We start from the raw sequence: 13,011 nt of genomic DNA, 5'->3' as shown, positions 1-13,011 counted from the left end.
CAGGTTGGAGGCTCACAGCTCAAGCTTAACTCTCTTACTCCAGGACATTGGTTCCGTCTCAGTTCACATGTAACTATAGCCCAAAAATAAAATGGCTTTTTTCTTTCCCCAGGGAGGTATTGGCAAAGTGATGTCAGAAGGACAGCACACTGGCGATGAGTCAGTGTTCTACTGTTAAACACAGCACCACGTGCTTGCCCACAGGTCTGAAAATAAAACTCTCCCAAAAGAACTTACTTTTCAGTTACTGCCATTTTATTAGGAGGAAAATTATGCCGAATACAAAATACTTTCTCACAAAGAGAGAAAGGTAAAAAAAAAATAAAAATACAGCCAAAACGAGGCAACACTGATTAAGGGTTACAATGACAGTGTCAATATCATCCGTGCTCAGTGGGAAGCCCCAATCCTTTCTGACTGTGAAAAATTCACTTAGCCACGCAAACTGCAAGCAGGGCAGCAGAAGGCCTAACACAGGTAGGAAATCCTGAGTACAGCCCAGTAGCATCCGAACAGGAAGGATATGCACTTGGGATCCTCTCAACTGTCTGCTATAATCTGTTGGCTCTCTCACCTCATTCAGTGATAAAGAACAGAAGGTATCTTGTTGTCTTTTGTCAGACACAGTAATATGAGTTTTGAAAGTAAAAACATATGAAACTGCAATTGAAGTGTCCTCAGGAAATACCCTACTTAGGGTGGGAGAGGTCAATAGAGACTCATCCTTTCTTTCAGAAATTAGTGGAAAGCCTATGAGAACTGTCCTCTCCTTAGCTTGCTACAGCCTTTTTTTTTTGGCCTGGATAAGGTCCTGCTTGGGGCCACAAGTTCTTTCTATCTGCATTTTTCCCTGTCTCTACTCTGCTGCCTGTACTGCACACCCAATTTACTTCCAGACTGGTGTGACAAACAAAAACTGTCTCTCCTCATCTACTTAACAATTACCAGGAGACACCTCACCTGGGATACTCAAGAGCTGCTTTGACTCCCTAAGCTGTAGGACTCTGTGGAAGGTTTACCTTAAACACAATTGACTGCAATAATAAACAGCAAAACAAGCATCTGCTCCTCCCCCGCCTAGGGTAACTCAGTGGGGAAGCACCTTGCAAAAGGAACACCTGCTGTTTAGACAAAGTTTTGAAATAAAAGAGCTATTTAACCAACGGTTCTATCCTATCCTATACAGAACTCTTACAGGCAAGCTTGAAGCTACTCTCCCTATTTACCTACGCTATTACTACATGTCAAACAGGAAACGTGTGTTAATTTAAATTTCATCACAGTTCTCCAAAATGTATGCATATCCACACCAATTTAAGATAAACATTACTCGTGTTCTAGCAATCAAAACAAACCATCAGGCATAGTTAAAATTACCACATGATGAGATGAATAATTACACAGAGTAGAAGTAGAATTCAACCTCTGGATTCACAACTTCAAACTACTCAGTGGGTTATTACTGAAAAAAAATGCTTTGTTCTTCAGTGTGCGACTACAGCAGAACTGAAAGGTATTGGTTCTTAAGAGCCATTTGAGCATTAGCTTTTCAAACCATGTTTACGGACAACACACTGGCCAAAGAACCTGCCACTGCTGCTCAGCGTTGTCAGATATGTAAAAAAAGAAACCAAAAGGTATAACGAGGGAAAGCAAAGTACAGCGTTGCTCCCAGTGCGCTACCTACCTACTGGCCAATGAACATTCAGAGCAAGCTATTTAGCTCAAACACTTCACAGTACGTCTGGCAGGCAGAACTGTGTACACCTCTGCTAGAGATGTATACAGTCACACCAATTACTTCTTAACCATTCACAGCACATGGACAAGTTATGATAACTATTTTAACATTCCCTTATATTCTACCATTAAACTTAATAACTTTATAGTTAAGCATGAAAACTGACGCTCGACCATAGAATATTTATTGTGACTCGTTCTGGGCACATTTGTTAAGAACTCCTACTGTGCAGGAAGATTTGGGCCAACAAGAGGTGCATTCTATTACTTTGGAGTAATACTTTGACAGTGATATTCAGCCTGAATCACCAGTGTAACCTTCTGGCATAGAAGTCTGCTGCACTGCCAGCACTTGCTAGTAAGTTACGTATTGCCTGTCATATCAGGAGTTTGTGATCACTAAAGAAGTATGACAGGAACCAAGAAGAATTCAGACTTAAGAGAGATTTAGTTTTACACTGGAGATTTGTCACAGATGTCTGGGTGGAGAGAATATATCTACTGGACATGTACAGTACCTGGTCGTGGTGAATTCAGTTCAGCAAACCTCTTTAGAATATTGCTAACCATCATTGGAGCAGCAACAGAAGAATTCTGTTGCCTGGGAATGTCAGCCTGTTGAGTTGTACCCGAAGCCATATCATAAATAATTGGGACGATAATACTAACAGCTTCCTGTGAGACTGTTGTTTTCTGTGTTAGCTGGAGCTGTGGGGGGAAAAAACAAAACCAAAGCGCGTTAAATTAACATCATACTTCATCACAACTTCTCATTTTGATAAACAATCTAGACCTACAGGTAGCACACACCTGAATGAGAACTTCTCTGTTACAGAAGTGTCTGAAAACTGAGAGGGTGGAATGGGGCACTCTCTCATTCTCAGAATCACCCTACACTGAGCATTGCTTCAGAGATGACACCTACATATTTGTTCTAATAATCTCATTCATGCTCTCCCCAGAATTGTAAGTCATTCCCCAGAACCTCTACTATGTGTCACTCCATCTAGGCACTAAGTGTCTCAAAGAGCAAAACAATCAAAGTTGAGCACACAAAGCTACCTGCAGCTCAGAGGAAACTGAGCTTCAGGATATACTGTCAGCATTTCCTCAAGAGCACAAAAACACCAAGCGGTGTTGTGCTTTCACAGGAGCGAGGCATTACTAAAGAGATACATGCAAATCTATGCTCCCAGACAGCACAACGTTTTTAGCTGCCATGATCATCAGACACAGCATATGTCTTGTCCCCAGCCAGTGGTGATTTCAAAGATACGTGGTCCACAAAATTTTACAACAGCCCTACTTACAAAAAACAACATTTTGGATTTCAGCACAACAGCGGGTGTTCCTGGAGGTGCAATTGGCGGTGCACTGGGAGGAATTGTTAAACAAAACTGCACGTTCCATTTCAGCTGGCTTGCCTGATCAGGGAACTGTTTAGAAAGAGCATCACAGGAGAAAAAAAACAGCAAAGTCTCACATTAGTGACACATATATCCATAAACCAGGAAAGAGTTAGAAAGTAGACCATTCCTCTAACTAACAGATGTTTCCAAGTTCAAGTCAAAATAACTCTGGGAGAACTGAGAATATAGCAGACAACAAGAACAGAGTGATAAAGATTCCAGCCAGGCTACAAATGCATCCAGTGTGCAGTAACACACCTGCAGTTTCTTGAAATCATCAGTTTATGGGAGAAGTTTTGGATGTTTCCAGAAGAGCTAATAGTAAAACACGACCATCTTTATTAACACTAAGTCATATATGCATCAATCTGTGTCTTCGTAGATAAAGCTTTTTTTCTTCCAAATTATAGTAATCAAAGTTGATTGAACTAAACAGGCTAACTTACCAGCTCAAGTTTCATGATGTGAACACAGTCCCTGAGGATATGCGTTGGAGCCCCTAATAATTTTGTGAAGGCTATTAGGGTGTTCGCTTTAAAAGGTGGTCCTGCAACCTAAAGAAAGACACCACTTAGTACTGCCTATTTAGATAATATCTGCATCATTTAACATGGTAACCAGCATGCACAGCTGTTAAATTCCTGTATTTTGCAGCCCTCACGTAATCCAATGAAACTCAGCAGAACCAATGCTGAGAGACTGAAAGCAATACACAAAAATGTAAGCATCGGTGATCTGAGTACTTACTCTTGTTTCAAAGAACTTCTCCAAAACTTGTAACTCCTCCGATTTCCATTGTCCTGTATTTTCAGGCGTTACTTTGAGTTGCAAGGTCTGATTGGTTTTGGGATTGAGCGCAACCCTGCACTTCAATGCCTCCGTCTTAAACATAATTACACCTGGTTCATTGGAGTTTATTAACTGTAGCTGTACAAAAAGAAGCAACACATTCAATGACTTGTTCATGAAATAGCATGAAAACACACATTCACTCCAGAGACTTTAGATGTTAACTTATGCAGTTTCCAGGAAGAAATGCGATGCTTATATACAGGTAAAACTGCCTTGAGAATGAACCTTCTGCAGGGTTTGGCTTTTTCTTCATCACTTAAAGAACACCAATGAAGCAAAGAAGTAACATCATTTGTCTTGAACCCTAAAGCAACGTTCATGACTGAGTGTTTTGGTCACTGTCGATTGGTAACTACTTTCTCAGACATTCCTGCCAAGGAGAGACATCCACAGTACACCTCTCTCTGTCTGCTCTAGTTAACTCACAGTTGACATACTAAACTCAGAGAAACCAAAGCATCAGAAAATCATAGTCCTGTTATTGTGTCTGTTATTGTATTTCACTTGACCAAAGAGGTTTTCCAGTTCTTGCTTGCAAATACTTGTGATATCTGAAGTGCTTCAGCTTGTATCTAATTGGAGACGTGGAGTACAGAGGCACTAAAATGAACACCTCCAAAGTGATATTTGCATATCAATATTAACACATCCTAAACCGTACCGTTTCCTGTTGTATGATCCTCTGAAGATGTCTCCTCATAATAACTGATCCAAGGAATCGCTCAAGAGGGGAGCAAAGATAGCTGCCAGCTAGTCCTGGCACAAGCCCAGGGGTAGGAGAGGGCAACAGCAGGACATTCAAGGCACTGTGGGTGAGGATTGTAGGTATGGATGCAGCCCAAGAACGCTGAGGTAGTTTACGAGGTGGAGGCATGCTTGTTGGCATTACTTGGGAACCTATTAGTAAGAAAAAAGTAGTTGCAGTATAGAAGAATTTAGGTTGAAACCCAAGATGTGTGTTCACTTTATTTGCTAACACTACTCAAGCAATGATCAGCCTGGGCCAAAGCTTAAATCTTTCTTATTTCAGAATCTAGCTGCCTAACAACAGGCAACAGAGCAAAGTCAAAGCATCACAGCTTTGACCTTTGACTGGTGCAAAGTCTCAGTAACATTCACTCATATTCCCTTTTCCTTTTTCTTCAGTGCACCGGCAGATATCACCTTTGTACAACAAACTGAATGAGATCTAATGACAGCTAGATCAAACTTATAAGAGCAGCATTACAGCTCTATAATATGAGATGATATTATTTTGTCGGGCAAATATGCTTATCACTGTTTTCATCCCAATGAGCTTTCTCTCAGTCACGGAGCTCAATAGTTTAAGACTAACTTTTGTATTTTAAGAGGCATCAGTCCTGCTGACATTTACTGTATGATTCAACTCATTTTCTAGTTTGCTAGAGAATACTTGAAGTGGTCCAGAACAAAGGCTTCATGTCTTTACCTATTTTACTACAGGAAGAAAGAAAGTACCGATAGGTTGAGACACAAACAAACTAGAAATGTTTCACAATAATGCAACCTACTTGTTCCAGCTCGTGGGGAATGAGAGGCATCTGGGATAGGTGAATGAAGGGAAGGGTTGGCTGGTGACATTCCAGGCATCCGTGCTGCTGGTGATGGACCAGAAACCTGGGGAGATCCTGGCCAGTTCCCTGCACGCTGACTGGGTGACATCATGGTGTACGGTGAGCTTGGATCTATGGTACCTGCAGAAATTACAAGCCCATCATCAACTTAAAAAAAAATCCAAGGTTTACTAATCTAAAAAATACTTGCAAAATCTATACAATATTAAGATGCCTCCAGTCTTTCAGGATTTATTTTACGTCTGGACTAAACGGGCAGATGAAAACAACAAGGTAGAAATTTAAGGGTTTCCTGCTTGCATTTTTCAAAATAAAACTCTATCTTGGAATTACCTCTGCAGAAGTACCTTTGGTGTGATATCCTATTACACAGGCTGATCAGAGCAAGCTTCTGAAACTGTCTACTGTACATCTATTTCACTTAGTTCATCTCCAGTTTTACTGGGGTGCTCAAATAACCACCTGAGCCTTCACTGATTGTAATCTGTGCCAGGCAGCGACTTTTGACTGCTGTTAACAGTTACATGCATGTACAAAAACAGCTATTTAAGTCAATTACAAAATTCTGTTTTTTCCCACCAATTAAGTATGCCCAGGAAGAATCAATTTCAAGCAGAAAATTGTTCTCCCTGTCCTTGCATATAGATGTGCCAGTAAGGAACTCACCGTGTGGGCTGGCAAAGTTTGCTGTTTGACCCATTGTAATTCCAAGGGAGGAAGGTGAAGGAGTTGGACCAAAAGATGCTGGTGATGGCGCTCTTAAAGCTCCGCTAGGTGAGCTTGCAGCATGCAAGGTTCCTAATCAAAGATATCACATAATAACAAACATATTTCCTATGTTTCTTTCATATTTTTTTCTACCAAATGCTACAGCTCCCTCATTTTAGGGAGCCAGCAAACAAAATTCACAAGGATTTTTTTCTTGCACTAAAAGGCTGCATCTTGTGTATGCATGAAGATTATATTTTCCAGAGGAATTCAGCACACACACAAAGCTTTCCAAGATACCTGACATGAAGAATGGCATTTTCCCCTCAGATTTAAATACTTTCAGCTATTGCACTGTAGCAGCTGGAAACAGAAAGCTAATAAGCTCTGGTAATCATAGAATCATAGAATTACCCAGGTTGGAAAAGACCTTGAAGATCATCAAGTCCAACTGCAGCTGAACCATAGTACCCTAACTCTAAAAACCTTCTGCTGAATCATATCCCTCAGTACCACATCCAAATGGCTCTTAAACACATCCAGGGATGGCGATTCAACCACCTCCCTGGGGAGCCTATTCCAGTACTTGACTACCCATTCTGTAAAGAAATGTTTCCTAATATCCAAACTAAACTTGCCCTGGCGCAACTTGAGGCCATTTCCCCTTGTCCTGTCACTTGTCACCAGTGAGAAGATACTTGCCCCGCTCTCACTGTAAGCACCTTTCAGATATTGGAAGAGGGTGATAAGGTCTCCCCTCAGCCTCCTTTTCCCCAGACTAAAATTAAATTAAAATTAATTAAAAAGCTTTTCTGAAGGAGGTATTTAAAATACCACTGAGAAAGCCATAAACTTGAAGAATAAAACAGTCTCAAACATATAGCTCAAGATGACATGCTTCTGCCATTTTTTATGCTTCAAAATACACTCTTCAAAACACGAATGGCAGGACTTTGCTTTGTTGTTTTTCCAAGGTATAGAGTATATCATCTTGACTAACTTGGAGCTAAGCACAGCTTGAATACCAGGAAACTATGCATGCACAAAAAGCAGCCTATGTATTCAGTATGGTTAGCACACAAGTTCTCAGCCGTCTCACCTGGTGACTGTGTGTGCATCATAGATGGAGAAGGTGTCACTGTGTTATGATAGGAGGTGGGTGGCGAAGTAAGAGGATATGCTCCCGATGCTCCTGCCTGCTTTGCAAATGGCTGAAGGTGTTAACACAAGACAACAAAAGTCTTTAATCATTTTGAACAAAAACTGAAGTACGTGCAAGAGAATACTAGTCAGAGTTTGATCCTTCTCTACGACTTATTCAATTCACTCTACCACCTTGTTCACAACATGCTTTTTTTTTAATTATCATTTTATAGTGCATCTCATCCTTCCTTATCCACCACTCTGTACAGAGAAGCCTCCTGACTCTTCCTCCCGCCCTTCCCTGCCCAATATCTTCCATCTTCAACAGCCATTTTCCAACCCTCCATCAAAGCTTTGCTTCTAAAGTGGCAAATCTCACACTCCAAAATTGCCAGTCATCTGCTATGGGCTGTTTACACTGGAACAAAAAATGACAAATTAATGTTTTGCCCCAAGGGAAATTCCATCGTGTAATGCTTTTATAGTCTCCCATTCGATTTTGCACTGCCATTCATTTCAGAAGGTAAGATCTTAAAAACCTGCATTTGTGGAAGACAACAAACACTTCCAACTTTCATCTGTAGGCTACCTGCTGTGGTTGCTGTGGCGGTTGCTGAGGCTGAAGCTGAGATATCAAAGAATCCATCATGTCACCTCCAATAGGAGAAGGCGGGTTATCGTCCTCATTTACAGATCGTCTCCGTGCATCCTGGTTGCTGTCAACAAACATGTTCAGGAATGTCTGAGGATAAAACAGTTTTGTTTGTTAGTAAACTGTTGTTTCCATTTGCACTGTATTACATGAATGACCCCAGTGTTTGCTGAGGTCATTAGCAGCAGCAGAACTAACCACTGCTAAGCATTTGTTACATGTAGTAGACAAAATTTACAATACATAGGAATTCATGAACATAGTTTTTCAGTGGTTCTTTAAGCTCAACTCACAGCCATCCTCCTTTCTTTCAAAAAGGCGTCTTTCATCACCAAACAGTAAGCCTTTCTCATTAATAGGAAATATCTCTAGTTACCTGAAATATCAACTTAAAAACAACTTAGAAACAGTCACCTTTAATCCAGGCGCAGGGTAAAAACCTTCAACTATTTTGCTGTTGTCAAAAAGACTGTATGCTCCATCACGTATCGCTACAACACCACGGCTCCGGCAGTAGATGTCAATGCAGTACATGTTCCTAAAAGCCAGCCTGATATGCGTAGGCGACTGTGGCAAAATGGAGAAACACTGATAGGCAGTGTTAGTGCGTTGAGTCAGACCCAGCATGGGCACAGTTGGAAGTTTGTTGATGGCATTTAATGGAGCCTGAGTGTCAAACAAAACCTGAAAAAGAACAGATACTGAGAGACCAGAAACCTTACTGTTGAGTAAAAGTCTGCAAAATCTGGGCTGGGTGGGGGCAGAGATAATAGGGGCAAGAAAGGTACCATCTTTCCCAAGTCACCTTCTGCCAAGGAGATTTATAATCAATACACACATACAATTTAGAAGATAACAGTTTAATCAGCAATCACCTCTTAATCACCTTGGACTTTTCTTGAGGGAAGTGTTTAAAACATTACCTGTAAAAGCAGCACCACGTTTGGTGTTTTATTAAACATCTCCTGGAGCTGGTGTAGAATCGTGTTGTGACAGTTACTGCAACCTGAGTTTGGGCCAACAGTTCCCAGTGAAATGTGGAACTTCTGGAGTATGGAGTTCCACTGAATGCTGATCTGCAACACCAAGAACAAAATGACCTTGGAAACTAGAACCAGGAGGTTATTACAAGAAAGCTGGTCTGCTCTCATTTTTATCCTTCTTCACAAAACCTCAGATTCCTAATTCAGCACTGAGGTTCTGAAAAGACTTCCGCTGGCTTTTGTATAACTTTAGTTAGCTGGATTGTTGGCAACCAGCAAACTGGACAGTTACTTCAGCAAGTCAAGCAACTTGAACAAAGTGCCTTTTCTGACAGGATTGAGACTGAAAAAATTAAACATGAGCAACTCACACCACAAAGAACTGATCAAGAGCTGCTGGAGGTGGACTGATTATTGCCACCACAGCACAAAAAAAGAACTGGACAATCTAATAAGTAAGGAAGTGACGCATAAAATCCACAGTGCTACTCCCTCTGCTTACTAAGACTAACAGTCACAATAAAATGCTCATAGAAATGCTTGTAAAACAAAAAACACAGACTTTCTGGGATGCAAATTTTGAGTGCATCAGCTACTTTGCATCGGTTGCACACTCAAACATATTCTTAGTCTGTAATAAATGTGGTTACTTCCTTCATTGCCCTGCATTTAATGCAATGGAGGGAGCAGGCACACAGACCACAGTCAAAACCATTAATATGCTGTAAATTCATTTTGTTGCACAATTCTAAGAACTCTGGGCCAACCCAATGTGTTTTCAAATAAACATTTTAAGTGGACTTAGGAATTACTTACTGAGCTCCCCTTGGTAGTTCCATAACAGAGGATAAGTTTTCGGTAATTGTAGATACGAACTTCTGAAAAAATGTTTAAGTGGTTGGGGATGTCTTTGAAGAGAGCAGAGAAAAGAGCATGAGAAAACCACAGTCATCTGTAAGTATAATTTTTAAAGAAAAGGAGACTATTTCTGTACCTGGTAAGGATCGTGCAAACTCCAGGACACATTCATACAGCCGAGCAATGCTGTTCCAGTCATTGAGGAACATCTCAACAACTTTGCGACCTCCAACTGGTTCAGATAACTGGTTCTCATATGTTAGGTAAACATGACGGGTTGGTCCTAAAGCATTAGAACAGTAAATACTAATTAAACAAGTGGCTCCTAAACTGAGGTTTACAGACTATGATTAAGCTGTGGTGAGAGTCCAGGAAGCATGATTAAAAAATAAAAGTGCATCAACTCAACCAACCATCGAGACTGTTTGATTGAGGCGCACTGTGGCTCATTAGAAATGTTAAGAGTAGATAGTTGTCCCTCAACGCAAAAAGATTAGAATGATACCAGAGCAGACAACACATAAGACAAAGATACAACGTTTACCTGACCTCTCTTACCTTGCTCCCTGGATGAAGTGCTATTAAGCGGACAATTTGCAAACACCAGCTCAGCGACCCACGTGCGATTATTTCTACCTTGTAATCGGAAAGTGCAATCAAGAAGAGATCGGTCCAGAGCCTTCTGTGTTTCCTCGTTTACACCTTTACAGGGAGGAATTCTATTTGTGAAGAAAAGAGGACCTCAGTTGCACACAGTATAGTCCCCAGACTGAAAAATATCACCTTTTAACATTTCCTTATACTGGACTTATACATCTGGGCATGAAAAAATGAATAATCAACAGCAAGACAGACAACTGGACCACACAGTCAGAGATCTTACTGCTCTTCAAGGACTATAAGCATGTTATAAAAGCACAGTGAGTTAAGACCAATTTTTATATGGATTCAACACTTAAATTATAGACTTTTAATGGAACTGCTGAACTGCCCTGATGTCCAGATAAAAGTAGGAGCACACCAACATAAAGCTTTCCTACAAAGAGACAAGCTAAAATGAAAATAAAGTTCTGGGGCAACCTGAATCTGTGTATCAGGTTCTCCTTCTGAACAAATTCACTTTAAACGCAATGAGTAATCTAGCAATTATCTTAATACCCACTAATTTACTCATATCCCAATGGGAGAACTGAATTTAGAAGACAGAGTAAATAAAGCTAAAGTAAAACTATGCCTAACTTCTCTACAAATTGAGTTTATTTCAGAAATGTCGCATACCACCCTTAAATCCAGCTTATTTGTCTGCAGTTAAAAAGGTGCAGCCTGATGCATTTAAAAACCAATGCCTTTATACCACAATGTATCTCAGCAGATGAGAAAAAGTTAAGCAATTTATTTTACACCTTAGAAGACTGTGGGTTTGGTGGCATTTGTTGTTGTTTGTTGTAAAATTAGCATAATTTGTTTGACTTCATAACACAGTCTGAAGTTGAACTGATGAGGCTTGAAGTAAGCCCCAAGGAATGTCACAAACCTGGCTGGACTGATGGTAGAAAGCACTGTGGCCAAAAGTTCCAGGTCAAATTGGTGGCTGCATATGGTTGGCACCCCTTGGGGTTAATACGGAGGACTATACTACTTAACTTCAACAATGTACATGATGCTAAGGAATACACAGGTGATGTCAAACAGAAGGGAGCAGCACTCAGCACGTTGGAGGACAGGGCTGCCATTTAGACAGACCTCAGCTGGCTGAAGGCATGAGTTAACAGAAATCTCATGAAGTTCAGCAAAAAGAAATGCAGTCCTGCACTTGGGGGAAGATAACCTTGTGCAGCAGCACAGGGTAAGAGGCTGACTGGCTTCATAGTAGCTCTGTAGAAACAGAACTTGTGGACCTGAGTGAGAACCTGAATAGGAGTCAGCAGCATGTCCTTGCAGCAGTGCCTGGCCACTGTATGCTAGACTATACTGGCATCAGCAGAGACAGTCAAATCAAATGACTACTCCCTTCAGGTCAGCATTTGAGATCTCTGTGCCATAAATTCTTGGCCACTGGAAAAATTCAGCTTTGAGCTGGACCAGATGACCTCCACAGGTCCATGTCACTCTTTACTGTAAGAGCCTCAAATGTTTCCTTCACAAGTTCTTAACCATGTAATTGCCTTTACTGAGTTCCTTTGCATTTTCCTCTGCAGTAGCACATACTGGTCCATTGTTAAACAATATATGGAGTAAGCAGGTCTCTGACCTAATCTAAAATTGCAATTACAAGTTCATCAGTCACCATAATGATGTAGATTCGTTTGCGGTGCCTGGATGTTAGGATTGAGGACTGTCAGAGACTGTTTTCTGAGCACCCCAGTTTAGGCTAATGAGAAAAACAAATAATAGCTGGCTTTGAGTGTATTCTTACTTTCCTCTTTGTACAGCAATGCTTCACACAGGAATGCAAAACACACAGGAGTGAAACAAATCAACTCCCTCCAACCCCCAGTCCCCATGACATTTTTAGTGTTACTCTCTGAACAATCCTTTTTTCTCCCAAGCTTATGTACTGTAATGAAATCAAACAGGAGTATATCCCCTTACTTTAATAAACGTATGGCATGGCTGAAGCCATCTCCTTCTACTTGTACTCCTTGGTGCGGAATGTCCATATTGGATAACTAGGAATGAACAAGAAAAAGGTTATCTCATGCAAAAAAAGTCAAGCAAAATAAGTGCAGCTTTCTCAAGGATTTTTATTATTCTTTCTTTTTTTTTTTCTTTTGCTAAGGGTGACAGATACTTCATATCCTCTAGTACTGGAAAGCCAAAAACCAGGTTGTATAAATGTGGTAAAAAGTTGTCTCTCATGTTCTCCCACACACCTCTCTTTCATCCTCTCATGCTTCCTTTTCCCTCAGCTTCTGAAGTCTTCTGAAGTTAATGCTTGGTATTAGAGAACCAGACACAAGACTAGAGCAACCCAGTACAGAACATCAGCTACCCAGGCTCAGCTAGAAAGGGGACTACAAAGTGAACATGCCTAGATGTAACTGTTCAGAGAACATGTCGACAAGAGAATC

At 40.8% G+C, this 13,011-nt stretch overlaps 1 protein-coding gene across 1 annotated transcript in view; it reads right to left on the bottom strand.

Moving 5' to 3' along the window:
- Positions 1 to 13,011, bottom strand: part of MED14 (mediator complex subunit 14) — a 33,410-nt gene that overhangs the window by 1,205 nt on the left and 19,194 nt on the right. Inside the window, exons 16-30 of the mRNA XM_015884784.3 lie at positions 12,533 to 12,609; positions 10,499 to 10,659; positions 10,077 to 10,223; positions 9,899 to 9,990; positions 9,023 to 9,175; positions 8,514 to 8,783; positions 8,037 to 8,189; positions 7,404 to 7,515; positions 6,263 to 6,394; positions 5,534 to 5,716; positions 4,663 to 4,898; positions 3,897 to 4,076; positions 3,596 to 3,703; positions 3,051 to 3,176; positions 2,259 to 2,448 (exon numbers count right to left, since the gene is read on the bottom strand). Of these exons, the coding sequence (XP_015740270.1) occupies positions 2,259 to 2,448; positions 3,051 to 3,176; positions 3,596 to 3,703; positions 3,897 to 4,076; positions 4,663 to 4,898; positions 5,534 to 5,716; positions 6,263 to 6,394; positions 7,404 to 7,515; positions 8,037 to 8,189; positions 8,514 to 8,783; positions 9,023 to 9,175; positions 9,899 to 9,990; positions 10,077 to 10,223; positions 10,499 to 10,659; positions 12,533 to 12,609 (2,320 nt within the window). The remainder of the gene's footprint in view (positions 1 to 2,258; positions 2,449 to 3,050; positions 3,177 to 3,595; positions 3,704 to 3,896; positions 4,077 to 4,662; positions 4,899 to 5,533; positions 5,717 to 6,262; positions 6,395 to 7,403; positions 7,516 to 8,036; positions 8,190 to 8,513; positions 8,784 to 9,022; positions 9,176 to 9,898; positions 9,991 to 10,076; positions 10,224 to 10,498; positions 10,660 to 12,532; positions 12,610 to 13,011) is intronic.

This window comes from Coturnix japonica, chromosome 1 (genome assembly GCF_054131305.1).
Source record: "Coturnix japonica strain WE chromosome 1, WE-NBRP24, whole genome shotgun sequence".
NCBI classification, from domain to species: Eukaryota; Metazoa; Chordata; class Aves; order Galliformes; family Phasianidae; genus Coturnix; species Coturnix japonica.
This window is presented reverse-complemented; position numbering and strand designations above follow the sequence as displayed.